The sequence below is a fragment of the Canis lupus genome, chromosome 24 (genome assembly GCF_011100685.1).
Source record: "Canis lupus familiaris isolate Mischka breed German Shepherd chromosome 24, alternate assembly UU_Cfam_GSD_1.0, whole genome shotgun sequence".
NCBI classification, from domain to species: Eukaryota; Metazoa; Chordata; class Mammalia; order Carnivora; family Canidae; genus Canis; species Canis lupus.
In genome coordinates this window covers 16,447,822-16,475,413 of record NC_049245.1, presented here as the reverse complement: position 1 = coordinate 16,475,413, position 27,592 = coordinate 16,447,822, and the positions used below count along the sequence as shown (strand labels likewise).

Genomic DNA, 27,592 nt, shown 5'->3' with positions numbered 1-27,592 from the left:
GCGTAGCGAGTTATCAAGTCATGTGCAATGGTATAAATCCTGTGCTGTTTCTGTCAAGATAGAACACAAGAGGTGTGTAATGTGCACCCCACACCCAGGTGAGTCCCTCTAGGTCCGTGCCCTTCATGTTCCCAGCTCTCATTTCTCCTCCCTGCTTGAGCCTCTGCCCCAACCCTGGGTGCCCAGGGCCTCCACATGTCACCCATCAAAGCCTCCCAAAAAATAGTTTGAAACTTGGACTGAAAGATAAATGACTAATTGTAGCTTCAAGTGTTAGCTTTTCCAAGAGGGTCTTTGTTTAAGAGTACCTAGCCCTAAAAGAATGGTTTAATTTCAGGAATCAAGGACAGGTAGAAGAGAGATTTGGAGGCTCTGTCTCTCTTATGCTCCTAAAATGCATCCTATTCATGTTTTCTTTACCTACACATTCTCACACACACCTCCTCCCCCATGTACCCCAACTTGACCTTTCCAAACGAAACCCTTCCTAGCATCCAGTTTTATCTCCTGTTCTTCCCCGGGGCTATGTCTCATCATCATCTGCAGCTTGTGTTTAAAACACTCACATTGGTTTGCATGTACTACCCCAAGGAAGGTTCTACAATTACTTTTCTCTGTATAGCTAGATGCTGGAATGTCTTAGAATATGTGGATACTGATCAGTCCCATTTATGGTGAGCTTGCTCCCTGTCAGATTTTGTGTCATTGGGCTCCATGCTAAGTGTTTCACAAAGATTGCTACATTTAATTCTTACCACAAACCTGAGAAGTAGAAAGCAACCCTATTTTATAAATAAGGAAATGTAGGGGTGCCCCGGGTAGCTCAGTTGGTTAAGTGTCTGCCTTCAGCTCAGGTCATGATCCCAGGGTCCTGGGATCAAGTCCCACATTGGACGTCCTACTCCACAGGGAGCTTGCTTCTACCTCTCCCTCTGCCTGCCCCTCCCCCTGCTTGTGCTCATGTATTCCCTCTGTCAAATAAATAAATAAAACCTTTAAATAAATAAATAAATAAATAAATAAATAAATAAATAAATAAGGAAATGTAGACTTGGAGACTTTAGGAAGCTTGCCAGTGTCACTTAGTAAATGGGGTAGCTGGGCTGAACCCCAAAGGCACTGTTCTAAATCACATTTTTATTAGAAAAAAGTTGCTTTTTCTTTCTTCTTAAAGATTTTATTTATTTATGAGAGAAACAAAGAGAGAGGCAGAGACACAGGTAGAGGGAGAAACGGATCCCCATAGGGAACCAGATATGGGACTCGATCCTGGGACTTGGGGTTGTGCCCTGAGCCCAAGGCAGATGCTCAACCACTGAGCCACCCAGGTGTCCCAAAAGTTGCTTTTTCTAACAAAAATAACCAAGTAGAGGATATCACTGCAATAAGGAGCTGCCCAGAAATAAATTTAGGCAAGTTTGTTAGCTTGGTATTGCAAACAACTCATTTTGGGAGGGGGTAATTTTAGGGAGGAATGTTAAATTTTTAGTACTATTTTATTCAGACTTAAATATTTATTTATTTATTTTTAAAGATTTTATTTATTTATTTGAGGGAGTGGTGGGAGGAGCAGAGAGGGAAGGAGAGGGAGGGGGAAAGAATCTCAAGCAGACTTGGCACTGACTGAGTGAGCAGCCTAACATGGGGCTCGATGTTATGACCCCAAGATTATGACCTGAGACAAATCAAGAGCACCGACTCTTAACCAACTGAACTTAATGGATTGAGCCAGGTGCCCAGAATTAAATATTTAAAAGCAATTTTATTTTGCTATGCAGTCCACCATTCTGCAATACCTTTATATGCTATGCCATCTATTACTCAACAGTACATATTATGATTACTTAAAATTGGACCAGATCCACCTAAAGCTTCCTAAGAACTAGTGAAAATTATATCTTTCAGCCATGATGGGAGCAGGGTTTATGCTAGGATCAAATGGAAGGCAGCCACCTTTGTATTTAGTAGCTTCATAGCTGATAGTTTATGGTAAGTGGAAATAAATCCACTCAGCTTTCGCCACCAAAAGGGAACTTCATTCTGATATCACTAGGTAAAGTTTACACAGCTTGGAAGACTATTTATTTTGTTGTAATATTTTTGAGTTGTGAGAAAGAGATTTTTTAAAAAGATTTTATTTATTTATTTGACAGAGAGTACGAGCACAAGCAGGGGGATCAGCAGGGAGAGGGAGAGGGAGAAGTAGACTCTCCACTGAGCAGGGAGCCTGATGCGGGGCTTGATCCCAGGACCCCAGGATCATGACCGAGCTGAAGGCAGATGCTTAACCGACTGAGCCACCCAGGCGCTCCAGAAAGAGATGTTTTACAAAGTAAATTGAGGAAGGGTTGTCACTGGTAATCTGGCCATTACCAACCAATGAAATGGTTCAGGTGGACAATCCTAAACTCTGGGAGAAGTCACTGCCCTAACTGCCAAAACTGATTTGCTCTGGGCTGATCATCTTCCACCTCCATGTTCTCAAAATTGTCCAGGGTCTTTAGTTTTAATTTTCTGTTTGTAAGTAGGATCCACCTTCCTACCCTTTATCGTGTTCATGGGTGGTTTTAGTTGTAGGTTCCCTCCCCCATGCCTTTCAGCAGATTTTGCCCACAGTTTAATCTAGTTCTGATAACACTGGATCTATTTGCTCAGAGACAGAGCCTGCGTTTACATTAGTCTCTCTTGGTGCTCTGGTGGCTACCATTCTGTCTCAGACTTTTCACATATCTAGCTCCCAAGCCTACTGCATTTTTGGTTTGCTCGTTTGCTATTGTGTGTTATTAGGAAGTTGATCTTCTAGAGATTGGTAAATACAGTCAAAGGTTTCCAGCTGATAGTCACCATTGGGCTGTACCCACCCTAGTACTCTCTTGCTGTTGGCTACTCTCATGTAGCTTGTGCTTGGCTCACAATATAATTGACTAAGAACTGGTAGAGTATGGCAGGTTTACTTACAGTGGAATGGAGGTCTGAAGGTGAACCCAGGACCTGGAGCTCTAGCTGCTGGGTGAAATAGGAGCCAGGAGCTGACCACTAAGACTCAGTCAAATTAGCCCAGTTGTCAAAATCTGCAGTCAAAATTCAGACACACAGTTAGCAAGGGGGTGGAGCCACAGTGGTAGTATAGGGTACCCGCTGGTAGCAGAGCACAGCCCTCCAAGGGGTAATGCAGCAAGAGTACCCAGAAATCCCGGGCAGGTGGCAGGCAGTGTGCAGGTGGCTTATCAATGAGTGGCAAGGTCCCAACTTCAAGGTTGAAGTCAGCATCACAGTTGTAACCCCTTGAAGAAGAGCAGGTAAGGGACAAGTGGTCTTAGCTTTGGGAGATGGCAGGGACCACTGGAAAAGCCAGGTTGTAAGGATATGGACCCGAGCTTAAGCCTCACTTTTGTAAAGCATCCCCCATTTCACTGTGCGGCCTCTGGGTTTGGCTTATCACTGACCTGCTCTTCCTGGTGAAGCTTTTTGAAAGGGTTGCCTATATTCCATCCCATGTTCCTCTTAACGATTGTTCCTCACTCCTGAGCACATGTCCTCTACCCCCATAACTCACTAGACCAAGCCTGCCCTTGCTCAGATGCCAGTGATCTTCCCTAGGAGTTAAATCTAATGGATACTTCTTTCTCTCTCTCTCTTTTTTTTTTTAATTTAAAGATTTATTTATTTATTTGAGAGAAAGAGCATGCATGTGCCCGTGAGTGGGTGGGGAGGGGCAGAAGGAGAGAATCTCAGGCAGACTTCCTGATGAGTGTGGAGGCCAAGGAGGGGCTCAGTCCCAGGACCCTGAGATCGTGACCTGAGCCATAATCAAGAGTCAGACACTTAACTGACTGAGCCACCAAGGCACCCCCCCTTAATGGATATTTCTCAGCTCTTATCTTGTATACCCAACTGCCATATCACTGTTCATGCCCTGGAGGAGGATATTAGTGGCAAGAGACATGAGACTTAAGAGCACTTTCTAGAAAATAATGAGTTGATAGCAATCTGAGATATTAGTCAGAAAAACCTCAAAGCCTTGGTCATTTCAGCCTGGATACCCAAAGGCAGGAGAGGCTGAACTCTGTCCAAATAAACACAGCTCGTCTGTCTTTTTTGTTTTGTTTTGTTTTAGCTCGTCTGTCTTGAACTGGTGTCTTGAGCAAGTGTCGTCTAGCCACTCTTTATGAAGTGATGGTAGAACAAGCCACTTGTCGCCTAAGCCAGGTACAAGAGTAGGAAACTGCCCCCCTCTGCCCTTCCTGGTGAGATCCAGCAGAAGACCACACTGCTAAAAAGGTCTTCTTGAAACTGCATATCCATCATATTCCTCTGAGTCTCTTTGAGATGTCATTGTATATACTTTCCTTCCAATTCTCATCAAAGCTCCTGTGCCTCATTTTCAGGGCCATGTGTAATCGCATGCCCAGGGCATTTGTTCAAAATATTTAATGACCAATTCAGCAGTATTTTGCAATATTTTAATAACTGGCAAGGTACCAGGCAACATACAGGGGCATGCCAGCTGAATACAGGCTCCTGTTCATGGGTGTCTAACTACTCATTAGCATAGGCCTGCCACTCCTGTTGGCTTGCTTTTATGCTGAGTCAGGCCGTAGTGTCTCAGCTGCGTTGTTCCCATCCTTGAAATGTGTTTTTTCCTCTCTGGTCAACTCCAGGCCACTTAAGAGACTGCTGAATTAAGTCTGTCAGTTAATCTGTAGTACACATTTATTGATAGGCTTAGACTCCCTGCCTCTTAGATACTTGCTTCCTTTCTCTCTTTTTTTAATTGGGCTTAAGAAAAGTGTAGAGTAAACAGAAGTACCAAGTGAGGTGGTCATTGGTCTTGGATAAACCCTTCAATAGCAAAGTCACCAAGGTTTCCTGGCGGTGAAGTCCTGTGTGTACTACTATAGCGTGAGAAAGTCTGCATAGTTTGTGTTGGTGATCTCATCAGGGCTCTCTGCAACCTTTGTTCTGGAGAGCACCCCAGATACATTCCAATACAGGACAAAGAGCTCCTCTGAAGTTTTTGCTTACACATTGCAGTATGGAGGTGGTGAGCCCTTTCCTTAAACTTTAACTTCTAAGAGCATCTGTTGAGAAATTGGTTGAATGTATACAGCAAATTGAATGCTAAGCGTAATAATTCTTTGATGACTAAAAACCCTAGCTGACAGCCCTAGCTATATGTCTAAAGTTAAATAGTGGTTTAATGTCCTCTTATTTTTCTTTTGCAATCTGTCAACATCCCAATCTTCAAAGGCCATTTTGTAACCTGGATATTTAGGCATTTCATCCAAGGAAGTTGCTATTTAAGAATAGATAAAAATGTCTTTTTTCCTTTCTATGATTCATATACCTATTTGTAATTCTGGAAAATCTTATTTCCATAAGAAATTTTAAGCTCTTAAACCTAAAATCTCAAAATAGAGTTTATGTAATAATTATAGAATTCCCAATGTGGTGGTGTCATTTTATATAGGAGTCAGGATTTATTTTAGACATGTAAATAATGTTAAAGATGTTTTCCTTATAGTGCATTAAATGATACCCAACCTAGTGGCTAGTGACCCAGCGACCTCTAAACTGGACCTAAGGTATAGGGAGGAAGGGAAAGAAGGAGATTGATGAACTAATTCTCTGAGAAATCTCAGAACAAAATCTTGTGCTTACTATCCCCTGTCCAGCTGATGGGTTTTATTTGGAAAGTTTGAGTGTGCCGTCTGGCAGAGCTCCCTCAGGTGGCATCTGCAGATTTAGCCACTTAGGCTTCATTTTAGGATCCTAAACAGGATTTTGAACTCTTTGCTTGCTACTGTTTTAAGGCGGCAGTGTGTTCTCATTGTGTGACCCAAGTAGTGAAGCATAGTAAGTGCAGAGGACGAAGGCCCACAGAGTAAGAGAAAACCACTGGGCCAGTGGTTTTCTTTCTTTTTTGCCTTCTTTATTCCTTCTTCCTTCCTTCCTTCTAAGATTTTATTTATTTATTCATGACAGAGACATGGCAGAGACGTAGGCAGAGGGAGAAGCAGGCTCCCTGTGGGAAGCCTGATGCAGCACTTGATCCCAGGACCCCGGGATCACGACTTGAGCCAAAGGCAGATGCTCAACCACTGAGCCACCCAGGTACCCCTGGCCAGTGGTTTTAAAACTCAGCTCCAGGCCACTCTTCAGGAGCTGTAAGGTCAGGACTGAACATCTGGGGGCCCTGGCCTCTCCACTCTTGCTCCCCATATCAACTTATTTGTGTTATAGGCTTCCAGATGAGCAGTCATTGAAAGAAAGGATGTCAGGGCCAAAAAGAGTTTGAAAACCCCCCAGCTCACCTTGATATGTCATTTTCTGCAAGGGACAGTGGGGCTTGATGATGAAGAAGGTCACCCAAGGTCACATAGCAACCTGGCAACTCTATCTCTTCAGTGACTCTCTGTACAGATTTAACTGTGACTTTTCCATCCCTTTTCTAAAAAGAGAAGAATACAGCTCTCTATTTTAGGCTGCTAAAGTGTAGGTAACACTAAATAGTCATTAGAAGTACTAGTTTAAGAGGAGAATTGTTTTCAAAGGCTCAAGTATGCCAGTTGCCATCTGCAACATCTCTCATTGCTCCTCTCTTTTGAGTTTCAAAGACATCTGCTATGGGAGAAGCTTGTTTGCTTCTGTGTACTTTGCCCGCACTTAAAGTTTTAAAAAGAAATCCCCACTGATTTGAAAAACAGGTTGTGTTCCTGTTGAGAGCCACGCCTACGGGCATTTATCTTTGCAGTTCAGGTGTACAGGGTCTGACCTGAGAGCTCTCTCTCCAGGCTTCTACAAGTAAGCATTCAGTCATGACTTGTCACTCAGCTGTGTCTTCTTAAAATATCAGAAAACAACTTGATTGAAGTAGTCAAATGTCACCGTCATCAGTACAATTCACTTTTATGTATTTGTAGGACAAAGGAGACTATATTGAATTGAGAAGACAGAAAGATTAATAGTTTATTGTACACTTACATTCCAGATGCTGTGCTGTGCTATGCATGTTTTATCCACCATTTTTTCTGATTCTCACATCTGCCCCCGAGAAACAAGTACTATCATGATCTCCATGTTTCCCAGGAGGAAATAGTCTTATAGAGGTTCTATATTGATATGTTTTCCAAAGAATAGTGGAAAACCAAGACTCAAATCTGGGTCAGGCTGACTTCAAAGGCATAACTTTAAAGAAATGCAAACATTCAGGTATGAGTAAGTGCTAAGTAGTAAGTTTTAAGTATTTCTCCTTCAGTCTCTGCTAGCTTCTTCCTGCTAACCCTGCTAACCCCGAGTATATCTTCAGTATCAGCACCATCCTAGGAGTGACTAGAACTCTGGATCATTTTGACCAGAGTTATGTCCACTGCTCCCTGAGCTTGCCTTTCAACCTCTCCTCTTCCTTTCATTGAAGAAGCTCTAACCATTGGCAGACTATTCTCAACACGAGGTAGGATCCAACTTCTTATGTTAAACCTGAGGGAAGAAAATGAGTCTTCTCACTTTGCTTGCTGGAGTGAGTACAACCCTTCATAACTTTTCTGTCCAGAAGAAATTTTCTCATCTGGCCCAGGAACTATTCTTAAACTTGGCTCTTTGCCCATTGAAGTTATAAATCATGCTGTTTGCCAAGTGGCTGCCCTTTATTTACCTCCAGGCTCCCTAGAGTTTTTTGTGGAGCTGGGTTTTGCTAACATGCTTGAAGTTACAGAAACCCAGCTTATTGGAACATATCTTTTAAGGGTAAGCACTTTATCCATTTTGGGTCACCCATGCTAGCCTTTCGAGATTCACATTTTGTTCTTTGTCTCATCACACAGTGTTTGCAGCTGCTGCCTTTTAAACCTAGACCCTGACGTGTGAGCAGAGAATAAGGGCATATAGTGCCTGGCACATGGCACATAGTAGGTGCTCAGTAAAGGCTGGTTGAATGAATGCCTGAAAAACATATATGAGTGTAATTTTGATAAGGTATGAAAATGATATAAAGTCTCACAGTCCCTTGATTGCCACGTTAGAGCTTTGTCATCAAATTTAGCTTGTGATTAATCTTATGTGGACTCTAGGATGAGAAAGCTTCTAAGTTGAATACCATCTACTCTTACCTAATCCCTGCAGATTTGCCTGACTCTCATTTGGGAAGTCTTCAGACTAGCCCATACTGGCCTCTCTAAAGCCCTCGGCTTTTCTCCTGATGAGACTACAGCAGAGAAAAGAACATCTGTGAGGAGATAACGTGCTTCTGAGAGCAGAAAATTATCATTCCATTTCGAAGAAAGTATGTTCCAAGCAGAGTTGTTTCTTTAACTCATTTTTCTAGGGAATATTTCTCTAATTATAGTGCATGTGGCCGTGGCTTTAAGGATATCTCTAACGACTGCTTTTTATTTAATTTGATTTTAATTTTTTTGAAGGTTTCACATGTACTTTATTTCTTCAGTCATGCCATATTTTAATGGGTGCACAGTGCTTTCACTTGGCATCAATCAGGAGTCATTCCTGAGACAATACAGTATTACACCAGCTGGGACGATTACTGATCTCTCCATTCCTTTGGGGTAACTCTGCCAACAGGGGATAGGTCCCCTTCTATTCCAGTTTGTGTTGCTGTATATGCAACACAGAAAATGGTTTCTTTAGCTAATACAGCCTTACCATATGTGTCATGGAAATCAGGTGTCCGTTTCTGGTGCCTCCGCCTTGCTATTGTTTGCTGAATCCTTTGAACTTGAAGATGACTTAGAGCATTTTTTGTTTTGTTTTGTTTTGGCCATGGGAACATGGGAAGCTGCAAATAGAACAGAAAGGTGGTAACTCCAGCTGCTGTCTTGCTACAACTTCATGCCAAGTTCCCTTGCAAAGCACCCTCTAAAGACTGCGTTTTAAACTGTTTTCTTTTTTTTTAAGTTTATTTACTTAAGTAATTTGTACACCCAACATAGGACTTGAACTCATGACCTCAAGATCAAGAGCCACACACTCTTCCAGGCACCCCAAGAAAACTATTCTTATTACATCCTATAGCATTGTGACTTTGTTCCTGCTCACAAAATAATGCACTTGAGTGGAAAATTTAAATAAATTCTAAAAACAGACAAACAAGCCAAGAGATTTAGCTCCATTTCTTTACAATATATTCAGTTGATAGATCCAGAATTTTCTTCTATTAAGAACTCTTGGAAAATATGGGGAATATTGAAAATGCTGGGAATATTGGGCACAGTATAAGTAAAAGAATGAGGAAGTTACCCATGAGCCAGTGCCATTTTAGAAGTCAAGTTTGAGGAAGAATGGGTTAAAATAATATTCCATGTTTTTAGCCAGTAAAAACCTAAGCAGCTGTTCTCAGTCTACAATCTGGAGATGGTGCCCGGCAATTGCTTGCTTTGGGGCAGTGTTTGAGTCTGCTGCCCTCTAGTGACAACTTTTTACAGATTCCTGAACCTTACCAAGAACAAGAATTTAAGCCTTTTTATAATTCATTCTTTGCAGTTTTTGTGCCTACTAAAGATAAAGCTTCCAAATTATTAGAGATTATTTTCTCAGAATCTGAGAAGCTAACTTGTCTTAAGGCTACCAATGTTAAGTCTAGTGACCGTACATGTGTTGTGTAATTTGTGGACACGTTTTCATTTATCTTGCTTGATTGATAGGAGGCTAGAAAACAAAGGTAGAAAATGATATCTGATTTTTCTTTTGCATTTGGCAAGAAAAAGTTGTGCTTTTCTGCAAAGATAAGACCAAAGGATTTAAATTTGCCCTATTTGATGAAGTTATAGCAGCATGAAAGGGTAATGAGATTTTAAAAATCTATTGGGATTTCTAATCTGACATGATGGCCTAGCCATTACTTCCTACTAAATACAACTATAAACCATGGAAACGTGAGAGGCAGTCGAAGAATATTGAGCAATGGTAAGAAGATGAATTGCTTTTTGGGCTCTAGGACCAAAGAAGGAGCAGCAGAGGCAGGATGTCTTCTGTCCTCCCACCCAGCAGAAGGAGGTGCATTTCAGCCTGCAACCCAGCAGCTAGAAGGGGCCCAGGTAGGCTCATTTCTCCCCAGGACTGACCGGTTGGTCATCCTACATCACCAGGAGAGCCCAGCAACCAACAAGAGGGAATCTGTAGAAAATCTGTAAGAGTAAGTGGCCAGAGGAAGCCCTCTCCTCTCAGACCTCTGCTAAGACAGGCCCAGGTGGCCGGGGCGTGAGCAGCGGGATTCTGTTAACACAATAAGTGACCTGGCTGGAGAAGCCCCTTTGTCTCTGTGGACCTGAGACTCCCCTTGCTCCCTGTCCTCTTACATTCACTGGGCCAGCTGGGCAGCAGCTAGTGGCACTGGAAAAGGGGGCCTGAGATCAGCCACCCCCAAGAGACACCCACAGGCTGGGCTGGTCCCTCGGGCAGCACTAGCGGGGGCCTGTGGGAGCCTTAACTGTACCCAATAAATCAAGGAGACCAAGGAAACAGCAAAGGCTCTGAAAATTAAACTGTCCTTAGAACCACAACCCATAAAAGCAGCCCATGGCCTGTGTGCTAAACCTAAACAGGATGGCTCTGTGCTAAAATAAAGGGTTTTTTTTTTTTTTAACTTTTTTTTTTTTAATTTTTAAAATTTATTTATGATAGTCACACAGAGAGAGAGAGAGAGGCAGAGACACAGGCAGAGGGAGAAGCAGGCTCCATGCACCGGGAGCCCGATGTGGGATTCGATTCCGGGTCTCCAGGATCGCGCCCTGGGCCAAAGGCAGGCGCTAAACCGCTGCGCCACCCAGGGATCCTAAAGGGTTTAAATAGGACCAAGATCACTCGTCTGACCAAGAGCCAAAAGTCACGAGTTGAATGAGTCAAGTCACTGAGACAAAGTAGGCATTGGAATTAACTGCTAAGAATTTAAAAGCAATCACCATAAAAGCTCTTCAACAATCAATTACAAGTTCTGTTGAAACAAATGAAAAAATAGAAAATTTCAGTGAGGAAATCCAAGTTATAAAAAAAGCAAATGGAAATGATTGAAATAAAATCTACAGTAGCCAAAAATTTGATAAATTGGACCTCCTCAAAATTAAAAACTTTCTCACTCTCTGCAAGCCCACATTAAGAGGTTGAAAGGGCAAGGTACAGACCAGGAGAAAATATTTGCATATCTGCTGTCTAACAAAGGACTAGTGTCTCCAGTATATAAAAAACTGTCAAAACCCAACTGTAGAGGGGCACCTCGGTGGCTCAGTCGGTGAAGTGTCTGCCTGCAGCTCAGGTCATGATCCCAGGGGTGGGATCAAGGCCCCATAGGGGCTCCTTGCTCAGGAGGAGCCTGCCTCTCCCTCTGCCCCTCCCTCTGCCCCATCCCCTTGCTTGTGCTTTCTTTCTTGCTCTCTCAGATAAATAAATCTTTTTTTTTTTTAATAATCTGTTGGGCATCAAAAAAAATCCTGGCCCTTTTTTCTTTTCTTTATTTTTTTTAAAAGTTTATTTAGCTTTTTTTTTTTTTTTTAATAATCTTTACACCCAATGTGGGGCCTGAACTCATGACCCTGAAATCAAGAGTCACACGCTCCTCCAACCCAGCCAGCCAGGCACCCCAGGCCCTTTTTCTTTTAAGTGCTTGTGAGATCACCTTTTCCTTGTTTTCCTCTGCTTCCTTATGTTTCTCTGAAATAATTGTGTTTTTTTTTCTCCTGAAACAACTTTAGAAATCATTATACAAATAAACAGTTGCCTATGTTTGATCATTTTCATTGTTTCTGAGGTTTTGCTTTTATAGAGGGCTGTGTTCAACATCCTTCTGGGTAAGCCCTTATATTTATCTTAAATTATTCTTCAAGCTAAATTTCTGTAAGAAAAATTGCTCTCGTTTGTCCTCTAGACAAGGGATGCAAATCATTTTTTCCAAGACTCTTTTCAACACTAATATTATAATTTCTTGAAACCTTGCTAATTATAGGGGGGGCAATTTTCATGTTTTAATTTGCATTTCTATGATTATAGTGTAAAGAAATACTGTATTTTCTTGGACATTTTCTTTTCTATAGATTGCCTGTTTTCTATTGGAATTGTTGTCACCTTACTAATTCATAAGGGTACTTTATACATCAAGAATACTAAATCTTTAGCGTTTTTTGCCATAATTTTCCCAGTTTTGCCTTTTAATTTTTATATACTCTGATTAAAATGTTTTCTCTAAAATGACCCAATTAATGTGTACTTTATTTTTTAAATTTATTTATTTATTTATTAAAGATTTTATTTATTTATTCATAAGAGATAGAGAGAGAGAGAGAGAGGCAGAGACACAGGCAGAGGGAGAAGCAGGCTTCATGTAGGGAGCCCAATGTCGGACTTGATCCCGGGTCTCCAGGATCAGGCCCTGGGCTGAAGACAAACACTAAACCGCTGAGCCACCCGGGCTGCCCTAATGTGTACTTTAAAAAAAAGTAAAATATCAAAAGGAAGCAAAAGAGAACATTTTCTCTTCACACCCTCCCTTTCTCCTTCCTAGTGGTAACCAGTAGTGTTGTGTATATTCTTAGGGGAGTATACTATAAATATATCTATCTCCATGTTGATAAACCATATATGTAAATATATGTATTTTAGTACAGTTGATTATGCATAGCTTTTAACCTGTCAAAAATTCAGAAAAATACAACAAAACAAGTAAAACTAATGAATCCCTGAAGTAGTAATTAGTAAAAGTTTATTGTACGCACAATAAAAAGACAGTTTGCAAAAACTGAGAGTGCTCAAACCAAAATATGGAATGAGGCTCAGAAGTATATTGTTATAAAGCAGTGTATGTAATGTGGAGACTGGGACTATTCATTGCAATAATTGGTTACAGTGTTAGAATTTTCTTAAATGTAAAGGAATTGGTTAGTGGTTACCACCTGTCAGTTGCAGGGAACAATTTAAGTTTTGCTCCTGATTTTCAGAGGCATAAGTAAGAAGTGACCCAGGTCACATTAGCCTTTCTCATCTTGTAAAATAAACTAAATTAAGCTTTGCATGTATGATTAACTGGCTGTGTCAGCTCAGGGAATTTTCAAGTCTGGTCACTGTTTGTGTTTGATTTTAGCAAACCAGAAATCTCCAACAAAAACATATTGTTCTGCAACTTGCTTTTTAAAATTCCACATTCTATCACAACCATTCTTTAGCTGTTAATACCTCAGCCAGTTTAAGGTGTGCGTAATATTTTGGAGTACAAATACACTACAATCTTTTTAACTTTCTCCCTATTAATGGTCATTAGTCTGTCTCCCATTTTTGGCTACTATAAGTAAATGTGGGTTTTTTTGTTGTTGTACAGAGATTTTAGATTTTTATGTAGTAATTTTATCAATCAGTGCCTCTGCTTTGGTGCAATGTTTAGAAAATCATTCTAATTCCCAACATTATATAAATAGGTATCTCCTGGTAATTTTACAGTTAAAAAAATTTTTTTTTAACTTTAAAATGTATATCTTGGTATAAGGTGTGAGGCAGGGTGATAGCTTTATTATTTTCCCAATGGGAGCCGATTATCTTAATGCTATTTATTTATTTATTTTAAAGTTTTATTTACTTGAGGGGGAGAAAGAGAGTGCGAGTATGTGGGGGGAGGGACAGAGGAAGAGGATCTCAAACAGACACGCCAAGGAGCAGGAAACCCCACCTGGGACTTGATTCCTATGACCCATGAGATCATGAACCTGAGCTGAAACCAAGAGTCAGAGGCTCAAACAATGGAGCCACCCAGGCATCCCTTAATGAATGCTATTTATTAGTGTAGAAGCACCCCTCTGGTTTTAAGTGTTGCCCTTCCTCTCAAAAAACAGAAATCATATTCTGTATTCTTATTTTTGACTTTAGAGCCAGACTAGTTTGGATTTGACCTTGACTGTGACCTTGGGCAAGTTGCTACACATTGTCTTGTTCAATTTCATCATCTGTAGATGAAAATGATAATACTGCCTGCTTCCTAGGTTGTCATGATGATTGAGGGAGGCAACGGAGCTCAGCACACTTAGTAAAGGCCTGTGGTCATTACTATTGCTGCTGTCACAGTTAGTGGTGCTCCCACAGGTGTTTCTAGACCTCTAGTTATCTGTTGAGCTCCTTTCAGGAGGAGATTTCTCATCCTTTATGTTGCTCAGTACTGGGCAAAAAAGTGATTTGTACTGGCACAGAGCCTTTACAGGGAAGTTATTCTGATTAATAATGACTCAGAGTATCCATAGAATTACTTCCTAGCATTTGCTATTAGTATATATGTTTTCTCCTAACTTTGTGTATAATTTTAGGCAAATAATCTAATCCTGTTCTCTTCATTGAAGGTGCATATGTCAGCAGATGGCTTCTCATTTGCCAAGTGCTTTGATTTGTGTTTGGAGATGCTTCCATGTAGTCTCCACAAATCATCTTATGATGAAGGATCTCAGTTAATATGAGGTGTCTTTAAGCAAAACCACATTTGTGAGAATTATGTTGGTGAGAATGTATTCTCTGGCATGTAAGATTTAATTTTTAAGTTATCTCCGCACTCAATATGGGGCTTGAACTCATGACCCCAAGATCAAGAGTTGTATGCTCCTCCAATTGAGCTAGCCAGGTGCCCCTATATGTCATGTTTGTTAGAGGTCCACCTAACCAGTGGAGTGGTTAGGTGGACCTACCTAACCATTCCTAATGCCTGGAATGAAACTTTTTTGTTGCTGTTGTCCTCTTTGTATCCAGCACCATGCTCTAGGTTGAGAGTGACATAAAACAGTGGGAACACATGATTTCTGTATGCAAGGAGCTGGAGGTCTAGTTGTAAAAATATGATACATAAACTTAAAATCAGAGTCAAGGTCAAACCCAGACTAGTCTAGCTCTAAAGCCAAAACTAAGAATATAGAATATGATTTCTGTTTTTTTGAGAGTGAAGGCAACACTTAAAATCAGGCAATGTAGGTTTCATAGATGCATAGAACAAGTAGATGTGCATATACTCATTTAAGGAAAAAAACATCTATTCAGGATGAGCAAATATCTTTATGTCAGAATCCTCTATAAAAAGAGTAGCTGTTGAAGCTACTACATTCTGAGTGATGCTAGGAAGATACAGCTTAAGGAATAGAAATTGGCATGTTATTTTATACTTACCAATGCTCCAGAGAAGAGCAATAATGCAAGATTTAATCAGATCTTGGAGGAAACATTTTTATAACCGTTTATTACTAGACCTCAAGAGTTTTCTTATTGTGGGTACTTTCAAAATTACCTGTAGAGTTTTAAGTTATTTTTTTTAAATTGCCTTATTGGCCATAGTTATTTTATTAATGTTATTGATATATTATTAATGAAGTATGGAGAAATAGTCATAATAAGAAACAGGTGATTGCTCAATTATGATTTAAGGTGGTACAGTAGAATTTTTACTTTCATTGTACATCCGAGACATGCCCTACAGGTTCCCACTGCTTTATGTCTGCTATAAATTTTCAGCTAATTCCCTAAATTTGAATTTGAGTTACTTTGTGAAGATGAGAAGATCATTGGTCTTTGTGCCAAGTCTGTGGCTAATCGTGTCTTCTTCCTTCAAAGAATTGAGTTGATTGAAATATGTTGTCTCTCAAATCTGGACCTGATGATTATGGATTATCTGGTAACTTCCAACAGCTCCAAGACATAGCAGCCTGAGCAAAAATAGGGATAGCAAGATTTAGAAATTGGGAAAAACAAATTTGGAATTATCTACATAATGCTGTAAGGGAGAATTTTTAAAAATGTGTTTATTTGATGGAGAAAGAATGAGAAAGAGAGTGGGAAGAGGATCAGAGGGAGAGGGACAAGCAGACTCTGCTGAGTGTGAGACATGGGGCTCAGTCCCATGAACCTGAGACCATGGCCTGAGCCAAAATCAAGAGTTGGGCGTTTAACTGCCTGAGCCTCCCAGGTGCCTGTAAATGAGAATTTTCTTTATGTATTCAGGTGAATTTTGTGGGGTCAGTATGAACCAATAATATCAGATAATCCTACTTTAGTTATTTTAGACAGTGAACACAGTTGCCTAATATTATTTGCACACATTCATATTGCTGTCTATTTAACGCTTTTTATTCATCCAGTAAGCATTGAATAAGTGCATACTCTGTACTGAACACTGTGCTTGCTATTGGCTATCCAGGTACCTTACAGGATGGTTGAAGGGAAATGTCTCTTCTACTGCTAGAGTGTTACCACAATGCTTGCCACTACCTGCAACCTTTACATCAGTCTAGACAGATTCTTCCTACTTGTGATCTATTTCCTGATTTCATCTACTGAGGAGGTGACATGGTGTTTACCCACGTGGTGGGCACTCAGCAAACACAGGCAGGGTGTTAGGACATGGGAGGTGAGCTCAAGGAGACTTGGTCTCTGCCAGTAGTAAACTATAAACCACATATCACTTTCCAAATATTAACTTAACCTTCAACAGGCATGAGAAGTTGATGTGTGCAACTAACCAGAAAACTAAGAAGGATACTGAATGTCTTTCAGCATATTAAAAACTGAGAAGAAAGAGACACAAAAAAGAATGACATCTTGTCATTTGCCACAACATGGATGGAGCTAGATAGTATAATGCTAGGCAAAATAAGTCAGTCGGAGAAAGACAAATACCACAATTTCACTCATCTGTGGAATTTAAGAAACAAGACTAATGAATGAAGAAAAAAAGAAATAAACAGACTTTTAATTATAGAGAACAAACATAGCTACCAGAAGGGAAAGGAGAGGGGGAGGGTGAAATAGGTGAAGGGGATCAAGAATGCATGTATCATGATGAGCACTGAGTAATGTAGAGAATTGCTGAACACTATATTGTACACCTAAAACTAATAAAGCACTGTACGTTAATTATACTGGAATTGAAGAAAGAAAGAACTGGGAATTAAAAAACAGCTCTGGATTCTATTTTTTTGCTCAAAGTTATAACAGGAAACTTTCTTGCATCTAACAATGTGTGATGTGATTTAGAAAAACAATTTTTTGTAAAGATTTATTTATTTATTTATTTATTTATTTATTTATTTATTCCTTCCTTCCTTCCTTCCTTCCTTCCTTCCTTCCTTCCTTCCTTCCTTTATTCATTTATTTGATATAGAGAGAGCACGAGCAGGGTGACAGGCAGAGAGAGAAGCAAACTCTCCACTGAGCAGGGAGCCTGGTGTGGGGCTCCATGTGGGACTGGATCCCAGAACTCTGGGATCATGGCCTGAGCTGAAGGCAGACACCTAACCAACTGAGTCACACAGGCGCCCCTGATTTAGAAAAATTTTAATGTTTAAAATAATACTTAATGTGCTGTAGAAATTACATAAAGTTCTGTGTTCAAAATCATTGTGCCTAGTAGAGTGCCTGGTACACAGTATATGCTCAGCAAATACTAATCAAATTGAATGGCAGCACTAAACTTACCATAGAAAAAAAGCAAACACTATTGTTGATGATGATGGTAGTGATGATAATAATCCTAAATAATCCTAAATCATTATCAGCACTGGCATCAACAACATCATCCTGTTGTTCTGTCCAATGGATAAGGTGGGTTTTGGGGACCAGTCAGCATCCTGACTCCTTATGAGGTCACTTTCAGGAATTTCTCTAGCAAGCTGCGAGGATCAAAATAAGACACATGTCCATCATGGGGATTTAGATCTTGACTTCCTTGTTTTCTAGCTGAGTTTTCATTTTCCCTTGCAACTTCCTTGACCCACCCACCATGCCTGCTTTCCTTACCCTCTCAGCTTTGTAAGAGGCCATCCCTGGTCATTCAGCCCTCCCATTGGTGGCCTGTCTTCATTGGGTCTCTGAAGACAGGTTAGGAGGGTGTTCTGGGGTCAGACCTCCTGCATCCAAATCTGCCACCCACTCAACTCTATGACTTTGAGCAAGTTACTTAAACTTTCTGGGCCTCCTTTGCAAGACTTGAATACTCATGCTATGTCATAGAGTACTGTGGTGAGTAGTAAATGAGGTGATACTCTTGAGGACGGCTTTATTTTTTATTTTTTATTTTTTATTGGAGTTCAATTTGCCAACATATAGCATAACACCCAGTGCTCATCCTGTCAAGTGCCCCCCTCAGTGCCCATCACCCAGTCACCCCAAACCCCTGACCACCTCCCCTATGACTACCCCTTGTTCATTTCCCAGAGTTAGGTGTCTCTCATGTTTTGTCACCCTCACTGATATTTCCACTCATTTTCTCTCCTTTCCCTTTATTCCCTTTCACTAATTTTTATATTCCCCAAATGAATGAGACCATATAATGTTTGTCCTTCTCCGATTGACTTATTTCACTCAGCATAATACCCTCCAGATCTATCCACGTTGAGGACGGCTTTTGAATGGTACCTGGCCCTTCCTAATAATACCTGATCTGTCGTATGGACCATCATTGTTGCTGTCAAGGGCATCTTTCCCCTAAGCTCTAGCCCATCCAGCTCCCAGGAGGAGTCCCCATCTCTCTGACCCACTTTTGCTGAGCTGGATGTGGTCTTTTTGAATTGGTGTGTTTTGTTTTGAGTCCGTTTCCCAATACCTCAGAGTCCCAGGAAATCATTTGTAGGGCTGGCTTCATGTCAGCTTATTTCTTGCTTTTAACCCACATTGTTCAAAAAGCATTATGTGGCTCTGTGCCCTGGTTTCCTTCTCTGTGAAATAGAAATAGTGCCTTTTTCTTCTCTTTTCTCAGGGGTTTTGGTTTGCTTTCTTTCTTGTTTTTCTTTGACTCTACCTTTATTTCAGGCCAACTTGTCAACTTCTCTGTGTCCTTAAAGCCACCTTCAGTCCTTGGTGGGATAAGGTACAGGTATAAATAAATAAAGAAGCACATAAATAAAATAAGGAGTAGTTATGAAAGTGCTGGAAGAAGGTCAAAGCATCATAACACACAAGACATTTTTAGCCAGAAAGCATTATCCACGGTGGAGATTGGAAAATCCATTTTGTCATTTTGTTGGCCGAGCTTAGAAATGTTCAAATCATTGTAAATTTGACTTCCTGTGATATTTACAGAAAATGGAATATAAGAAAAATGTGGGGGCAGCCCAGGTGGCTCAGTGGTTTAGTTCCGCCTTCAGCCCAGGGCCTGATCCTGGAGACCCAGGATCGAGTCCATGTCAGGCTCCCTTCATGGAACCTGCTTCTCCCTCTCCCTGTGTCTCTGCCTCTCTCTCTTTCTCTGTGTCTCTCATGAGTAAATAAAAAATAATAAAATAAAATAAAAACCTTAAAAAACAAGAAAAATGTGGAGGAGGTGCACTTGCTTTGGTCCTTTGAAGATAAAAGTTCTGAAATAGGCAGCAAAGCAAAGGATATGCTTTTAAAACATGTGGCTGCAAGTACTTAAAGGGGAAACAACATAAAGATAATAATAAATCTCATACCCTCAGGAAGTGTTCACTGCAAAGGTCACACAAGAAAATGATTACAAAAGGAGTATAAAGTCTCCTCTAAATAGTAATCATGATCCCTGACATTTATTGAGTGTTTACTTGGCCTTATCCCAATAAGCAAGGGGAGATGTACTATTTATATCCCCATTTGACAGTTGAGAAAACTGTTGCCCAGCTAGGTTATTTAGCCAAGGCCATGTGGAAGTAGGCAGCCATCTCCAGAGCTTGGTTGATCACTGCTTGCAACATTGTCTCCCCCCCCCCCCCCCCCCACCTAACCAGGTGGTTCCTTCAGGCCACAGCCTTGTCATGCAACCAAGCTCTGGAGATGGTTGCCTACTTCTTGAGGTTATATCATAAAATTCTCTGTCATGCATACTCCGGGCTAGGGCCAATGCAAAGACAAAGTGAAATGCAAAGACCAGTTACATTTTGTTCTGGTGCCCATCTGGCCTGATTACCAGCCCTGGCTGTCCCTTCTTACTGTCCTGGGCTTATTCCTGCCCTCAGTACATACTCAGTTAAGCCCACAGCACTTGTAATTCAAGAGGGGCCGTGTCTTAATACAACATTCTTGAAGGCTTGAAGACATTTGTATTTTACCTTGGTTTGATTGCAGATTGCTTTGAGAATCTGATAGAATAAAAAGCTTTCCTCAGGCAAAAAAAAAAGAGGGGGCGGCTTCAAATGTGGCCTGTGGTTTCAGAGGTATTCCCTGAGAAGCTGAAGCCTTGGATTTAACATTTAAAGGGATAAAACAAAAATAATAAGAGTAGGTGGTGGTGGGCTTGCTATTCGGGTATTGGGAGCCTGTCTCCTCCCTCTTCAATCAAAAGAGGAAGCTTCTGGCTCCTATGCTAGATCAATAAAATTAATGTGAGGGGCCCCTGGGTGGCTCAATTGGTTAAGCACATCTGACTCTTGATCTTGGCTCAGATCATGATCTCAGGGTCCTGGGATCGAGCCCCACATCAGGCTCTGTACTCAGTGGGGAGTCTGTTTGAGATTCTCTCTCATCTCCCTTTCTCTCTCAAATAAATAAATAAATCTTTATAAAAATAAATATAGGGGCACCTGACTGGCTCAGTTGGTTAAGTGTTGGCCTTCCACTCAGGTCATGATCTCAGGTTCCTGGGATTGAGTCCTGCATCCTCAGCAGGGAGTCTGCTTCTCCCACTCCCCATGTTCGTTCTTTCTTTCTTTCTTTCTTTCTTTCTTTCTTTCTTTCTCTCTCTCTCTCTCTCTCAAAATCTTTTAAAAAATGTAAAAAATTTAAATTAATGCAAAACATTAGGATAGAGCAAGAAAAAAGTAACTAGTCAATAGTGTCTCCTTTGTGTTTTTTTACGCAACGTTATCAGTTCCTGCAGGCCAGTTTTGTTTGCTCAGGGTCTGTGAATTTTCACTATCTTACCCTTGATCTGTGGCTACACAAGAACATCTCAGTCATGGCCTGGGGAGCCTGGGTGGATTAGTTGGTGCCTAATGCCTGGTTTCAGCCCAGATCATGAACTTGGGCCCCACATTGGGCTTTGTGCTCAGCAGAGAGTCTGCTTAAGATTCTCTCTCTTCCTCTGCCCCTCCCTGCCATGCTCTTTCTCTAAAATAAATAAAACCTTAAAAAAAAAAACAACAAAAATCCCAATCATGGCCTGACATAAGGTATACCCAGGAATTTCATGGCAGAAGTTGCCTGAGAGGAAGGTGTCCATCTATCAGCCATCCCTGTCACCTGGGCATGTGTCCCAGTGCCGCTTGACACTTTGTGCCTACATGGAAATACATGCTGGTGCATCTACGGGGAATTTGTGAAGAAGCAGGATTTTGTTCACTTTTGCACAAGATGTTTCCTGTAGACTTTTGGAAAACAAGGTGTTTGAAGGCAAGGGGGAGAACAAGAGCAAACAACCTAAGAGACTCCACATATTCAAAGACTCCCTGGCAGTTTGTTTGCCTGAAAGAAGGCTGTGTGCTGGTAGTGGGATAGAGCCCGAGCTCTACCCTGGTGGTGCAGGGTATCCCGGTGGGGTCCAGGCAGCAGGAACCAGGCAAGGCTCTAGCGATCAGCTGAGAGGAAAATAAAATCTTACAGCATGAAGCCCAATTGCCCTTTTTCCCTCTAAGAAGATAGTATTGTCCCAACCTAGGCAGGCTGTACCTTTAGTCCTTCACTTTTGGTCATGAAGGGTCATGAAGCTTCAGTGATAGGATGGTGTTTCCCATTCTTATTCTTTTTTTTTTTTTAAGATTTTTATTTATTTATTCATGAGAGACACAGTGAGAGAGGCAGAGACACAGAGGGAGAAGCAGGCTCCATGCAGGGAGCCGGATGTGGGACTCAATCCCAGAACCCTGGGATCACGCCCTGAGTCAAAGGCAGATGCTCAACCACTGAGCCACCCAGGCGTCCCTCCTGTTCTTACTCTTTGTCAATCAGTGCCCCCAAGTTCCCTTTTGGATTCTTTAAGAAATTAGGATTTTCGGTGCCTGGGTGCCTCAGTTGGTTAAAATATCTACCTTCAGCTCAGGTCATGATCCTGGGGTGCTGGGATCAAGTTCCATGTCCTCAGCAGGGAGTCTGCTTCTCCTGCTCCCTCTGCCCCTCCATATCCACTCATGCTTTGTGTGTCTCTCTCAAATAAATAAAATCTTAAAAAAAAAATTAGGCTTTTCTACAGCAGTACATTGTATCACTTGCTTTTTAAAATGTAATATCTTTTTAAAAATTGAGATATGATTGATATATAACATTAGTTTCAGATGTATGACATAATTCAGTATTTGAACGTGTTGCAAAAGGATCACACAAAGTCTAGTTAACATCCATTCAGTTCCTTAAAAAAGAGTGAAAGGTAGATTATTAGGGACAGACAACAAAACAGGAATGTAAGTACTTGAACTCAGCTAAGTTTATGATAGGACTGAGGTGGGCCTAATGTGATAGGACACATGACTGGGCCTGGTGACTCCCTTTCTCTGTCAAATGGGGAGAAAGTACAGCCTTTGGGGTTTGAAGGGCTTTAACACTTTTTATTTGGTGTCCTTAGGTATGTTAAAGAACTTCCCGGGGATCCCTGGGTGGCTCAGTGATTTAGCGCCTGCCTTTGGCCCAGGGAGTGATCCTGGAGACCTGGGATCGAGTTCCACATCAGGCTCCCTGCGAGGAGCCAGCTTCTCCCTCTGCCTGTGTCTCTGCCTCTCTCTCTCTTTCCCTCTCTCTCTCTCTCTCTCTCTCGGATAAATAAATAAAATATTTTTTTAAAAAGAACTTCCCTATAATTCAGTCTTTTCATCTGTTTTATGGGGATAATAATACCTACCCAATAGAGTAGGGCACACAAAATGTCACAGATGGCAGTCCCACCTCACACTTTAAAATCTTCAGGTATCAGGCTCAGTGGTCTGTAATGAATGCACTTACAGATTGTATCTTCTTCCACCCCATTGAAAATGAGAACATTTGCCTGTCTCTTTCTTCCAGTTCCTATGTGCCATCCCTTGTAATAGTTAGGAAGCACTGATTCTTCCCTGTATTCGTGTGAGGAAGCAGATTCTCTGCAGTAAATGTGTCCATTTCCACTCTTGTCAGGCGTGCAGTTTTGATAAGCAGTTTCCTAAGTGTTGAAGGAATTAGGTTTAGGCTGAAAAGAAACCAATTACCTTGAAAGAAGTGGCACTGAGGCCTGTGGTGGTATCCCAGGGACTGTTGAGGTTCCTGGCATCTGCTACCAGCCATGGGCAGGGAGGTTTCAGCATCAACATGTCACTGTAGAATGATGGGAGAGTTAGTTTTCCTAGCCATCTGGCCTGCCCATGATAAGCGTATCAGGCAAGGTACCAACATTCCTTAGTACATCCTGTGTTTGGGATTTGGTGCACCTAGGGGTTATGAACTGAGTGACCTGGGGTGGGGGAGATGCGGGAACGGTAGCTGTGTTGGTTGCCACACATTGTATTTTTCTATTGCAACACTTGCTTTTAGTGTCTGAGAGTGAGTGGTCTTGTCACCATTACCCATAATCTTCTGCTTTGAGTTCTCTTTTGCTCCTGGACACACTGGCTTAGGAATCAGTGGGCTGGCAGCTGTGTGTCAGGGCAGTGCCTACTGCTTTCAGCTAGAGCCCCACAGAGAGGTGCATCTCCTCAGCCAGCCTTTGCCTCCTGTCCCTCTCCTCTGCGGGGCTGAGGGCAGCTCTTGGCCACATTTGATTGTGCTTGAACTGTGATTCAGAACTGGCCCAGTGATATCATCAGTTTAAAAAAAGATTATAATCCAGAAATATAACATAAACTCCTAACTTCCGAAAGTATTTCTATAATATCCATCCATATATATATATATATATATATATATAAAACACTGCATTATTCAAAGCAGTTTCATAAGTTAGAGTCCTATTTCTGTGGAATGTTCCACATTTGGCAAGTCAAATGCCCTAGAATTATTTTGACATTGCTGGAAAAGAGGCACCCCTTCAACTTCCTTTTTGAGGATATAGTCTTTCTTTGTCAGGCTTCAGGATTCCTGCTCCCTAGAATCCATCCGGGATTTCAGGCAATGAGCTACAGAGAATAAATCCAAACTGTATCTTTCTTTTTGTTGAATACTTACTACTACTTGTCTTTGGAGGATGGTCCCCATTTTGGTATACGTAGGATGGTTATAATACTTATGATGAAGGCCATAGTCATCCTTTAATTTTTTTTTTTTTTTTTTTTTTTTTAAAGAAAAGTTAGGGACACCTGGGTGGCTCGGTGGTTGAGCATCTGCCTTTGGCTCAGGTCATGATCCCGGTCCTGGGATCACCTATTTTGTTCACTGTCAAGCACAGGGCCTGGCACATAGTAGATGCTCAATAATCATTCCTTGAAAGGATGAACAAAAATCTCTCCACTAAAGGAAATGTAATCCACAGAAAAGAATAACCTTGCTATCTTACAGGAGGCCACCCATTCACTTAATCAGTGATACCAGAATTTTTAGAATTGGAAGGAAGGGCTCTTAAATTTCATTCAGCATAATCTCTAAGCAATAGCTATTAATCACACTACTACCATCTATCATTTTATTTAAATTCAGTAAGTTAACATATAATGTATTATTGATTTCAGAGGTAGAGGTTAGTGATTCGTCAGTCTCATATAATATAATACCCAGTGCTCATTACATCACGTGCCCTCCTTAATGTCCATCACCCAGTTACCCCATCCTCTAACCTTCCTCCCTCCAGCAACCCTCAGTTTGTTTCCAAAGTTTGTTGCTTTGTCTTCCTCTCTAATTTCATCTTATTTTATTTTTTCCTCTCTTCCCCTATGATCCTCTGTTTTGTTTCTTAAATTTCACATACAAGTGATATCATGTGATAATTGTCTTTCCTTGATTGACTTATTTCACTTAGAATAATGTCCTCTAGTCCCATCCATGTCATTGCAAATGGCAAGAATTCTTTTTTCTTTTTCTTTTTTTGATGGCTGATTAGTATTCTATTGTATACATACACCATATCTTCTTTATCCATTCATCTTTTGATGGACATCTGGGCTCTTTCCATGGTTTGGCTATTGTGGACATTGATTTTGTAAGCATTGGGGGTGCAGGTGTCCCTTCAGATCTTTGTGTCAAGAAAGGCTATTTTAATTTGCAAAATGGAAGGAAGGCCTAATCCCAAAATAAAGATCAGCCTTCGGTGGTTGCTAGTTTTCTCACTTGGCCACGGACTGGTGAGAATTTCATCATGGCCTACCATGAGTCTAGAGGCCAGTGCCTGGGACACTTTGATGGGCATAGGGCATAAAGCACTCCTTGCGCTGCTCTGGTGCTTAATAGGCAACTGGAAGTTGTAAAGTTTGTGGATTATATTTTTAGTAGATTATGCCAAGCTTCCACTCAGTTACATTGTCTGTCTCTCTGCCTTTCAGTGTAAATCGTTATGTTGATGAGAGGCAACGTTGTCATATGCATCACTCTCACAGGGTATCATGCCCCAACAATGTACTGAGTTCTTTTCAGCTTTTTCTGTGCTCTTCTGGGTTGTTTACCTGAACTCTTGATGATTGGATTCTTTAAAAGGTAGTGAAGACCTTGACTTCAAGGAGCTTTTATTCTGGTTATTGTGGTCATGGCTGGAGGGGGTAGAGAAGGGGTACAGAGACAACAAAACAAAGATAACATATCAGCTGGTACTCTGAGGAATGAGAATGCAACATAAGAGATGGGGATGTGATTTAAACACCATGGCCAGGAAAGGCCTCTCTGAGAGGTGATATGAGTAGAGTCTGGAAGAATTTTCATAGTAATGGAGTAAATTAATATATTTTTCTTTTGCTTATAAACTTTAATCATGTGATAAAGACCTTCTGTACTTTTCTATGGTGGAAGAAAATGCAAATATTATAAAAGAGCAGCTGGAGAAAGAATCATATATTTAAGCACTATTTCCTCAAATTATAAAGGCAAAGAGCAACAAACAAAAAGAACTGAGTTAAGTGGTTGTTTTGGACTTTATATGAAGAAATTAGCCAACTTTTCTCAAAACACATATAATAGCCTCTCTTCGATGGCATCTTGAGTTTGATCCAGAAAAGCATCTTTAAAGGTGTTAAATATTTATAAACACTGGAAAAAGTAAATCTCATCTGTGAAATTGTATGGGACCTGAGAATCTGGAAGAAAAGTACTGAACACTCAGTGGTGGTTTATTTAGGAATATCTGTATATTTTTTGTTCCATGTTCCTGAATTTAAAATGCTTCTGAATTCAGCCCTATGTGTATTTAATTCCTTAACGTAAATCCAATGTCAAAACAGATTAATGAATTGTCTACTCTTAGCTACATGTTTAACTTGAGGCTGAATTTGATAACATCTTTATAAATACATTCTGTGTTTCCAGGATTACTTTTTTTAATGGTCCATACCACCAGGGGACTGGAAACAGACATCAAGAACTAGCTCTAATAGTTGTATGGTAACAGATGGTAGCTACACTTGTGGTGAACATAGCATAAGGTATAGAATTATGGAATCATAATGTTGTACACCTGAAACTAATGTAACATTATGTGTCAACTATACCTCAAAAGAAAAAAAAAGAATTAGATTTAATGTTCTTTTTCATGCTCCTTGGGATTTTCTGTGATTCTAGAATCTAATGGTCTCTGAGAGCAAGTGGGCCTGGTTGGGGTATTGGGTTGCTTTCTCTGCTAGCAGATGAGCTTGATGGTTGGTTTGACGGTACTAAGTGAGCCTCTTCAGCCTTGATTCTCAGCTGTAGCCACACATTAATATCACCTGGAGGGAGCTTTAATGATATTGATGCCTGGAATCCACCTCTAAAAGGTCTGATTTAATGGGTAAGGAAGGCAGCCTAGAAATCAGAATATTTTAAGATTCTGGGTTCTAATATGCAGCCAAGTCTTAAAAACCACTGTCTTAGTGCAGTGCTTTTCAAAATGAAATATGTTTATCAGTCACTCAGGGATCTGGTGAAAGTGTGGATTCTAACACAATAGAGTATGAAGTGGAAAGACCAGTGATGTCTAAGTAAGGCTGTAGAGCAGACGTTGGCAGACTAAGGCCGCATGGACCAAATCTGACCCAAGGCCTGATTTTACACAGCTTTCTGGCCCTTTACAGAAAAAGATTGCCAATGCCTGCTCTAGAAGGACTCTTTATAAAGCTCCCTGTAACCATTGAAAATTCCTTAGTATTATCCCACTTTATGGATCCCATGCGCCACTTTTCTTCCTATACTTAGGAATTTGTCTTTATATAAAAGTAATGGTGTAACTGGTAGATTACTTGCTGGTTAGCTTGATCCTTTCAAGGCTTGTTTCTAAACTCGAGAGGGAGATTTTAGGGCAGCTTTATTAACTCTATAGCTAGCTTAGGTTCCTACCAAGGTGTGATCTTTCTGGGTCTCTACTGAATACACCAGCTGTTCAACAAAGGCTCTCCATTCCAGCTATCAGAGCATGCATGTCTCCCAGCCCTGTGTGAGGTCTGAGATGTGCGTGTCCAGCTCACAGCTCCCCTGGCTTTGCCTGGCTTTATGGACTTTTGCCCTAAATATGCACAGCTTAGTAATCAGTGAAAGACTCAAAAATAATAAACTCTATGCTGATTTCTGGGGTTTTATCTCTGTGCAACCCCTTTCTCTGCAGGAGTTGACTTCATAA

The 27,592-nt window shown here is 40.9% G+C and overlaps 2 protein-coding genes across 7 annotated transcripts in view; one reads left to right on the top strand and one right to left on the bottom strand.

Moving 5' to 3' along the window:
* The window catches only part of SHLD1 (shieldin complex subunit 1), an 80,063-nt gene that overhangs the window by 11,221 nt on the left and 41,250 nt on the right, over positions 1 to 27,592 (top strand). The gene's annotated exons all lie outside the window — the stretch shown is intronic.
* The window catches only part of LOC119865581 (cytochrome c oxidase subunit 7B, mitochondrial-like), a 50,174-nt gene continuing 31,118 nt past the window's right edge, over positions 8,537 to 27,592 (bottom strand). The window contains exon 2 of the mRNA XM_038572970.1: positions 8,537 to 8,791. Coding sequence (XP_038428898.1) covers positions 8,537 to 8,791 — 255 coding nt within the window. The remainder of the gene's footprint in view (positions 8,792 to 27,592) is intronic.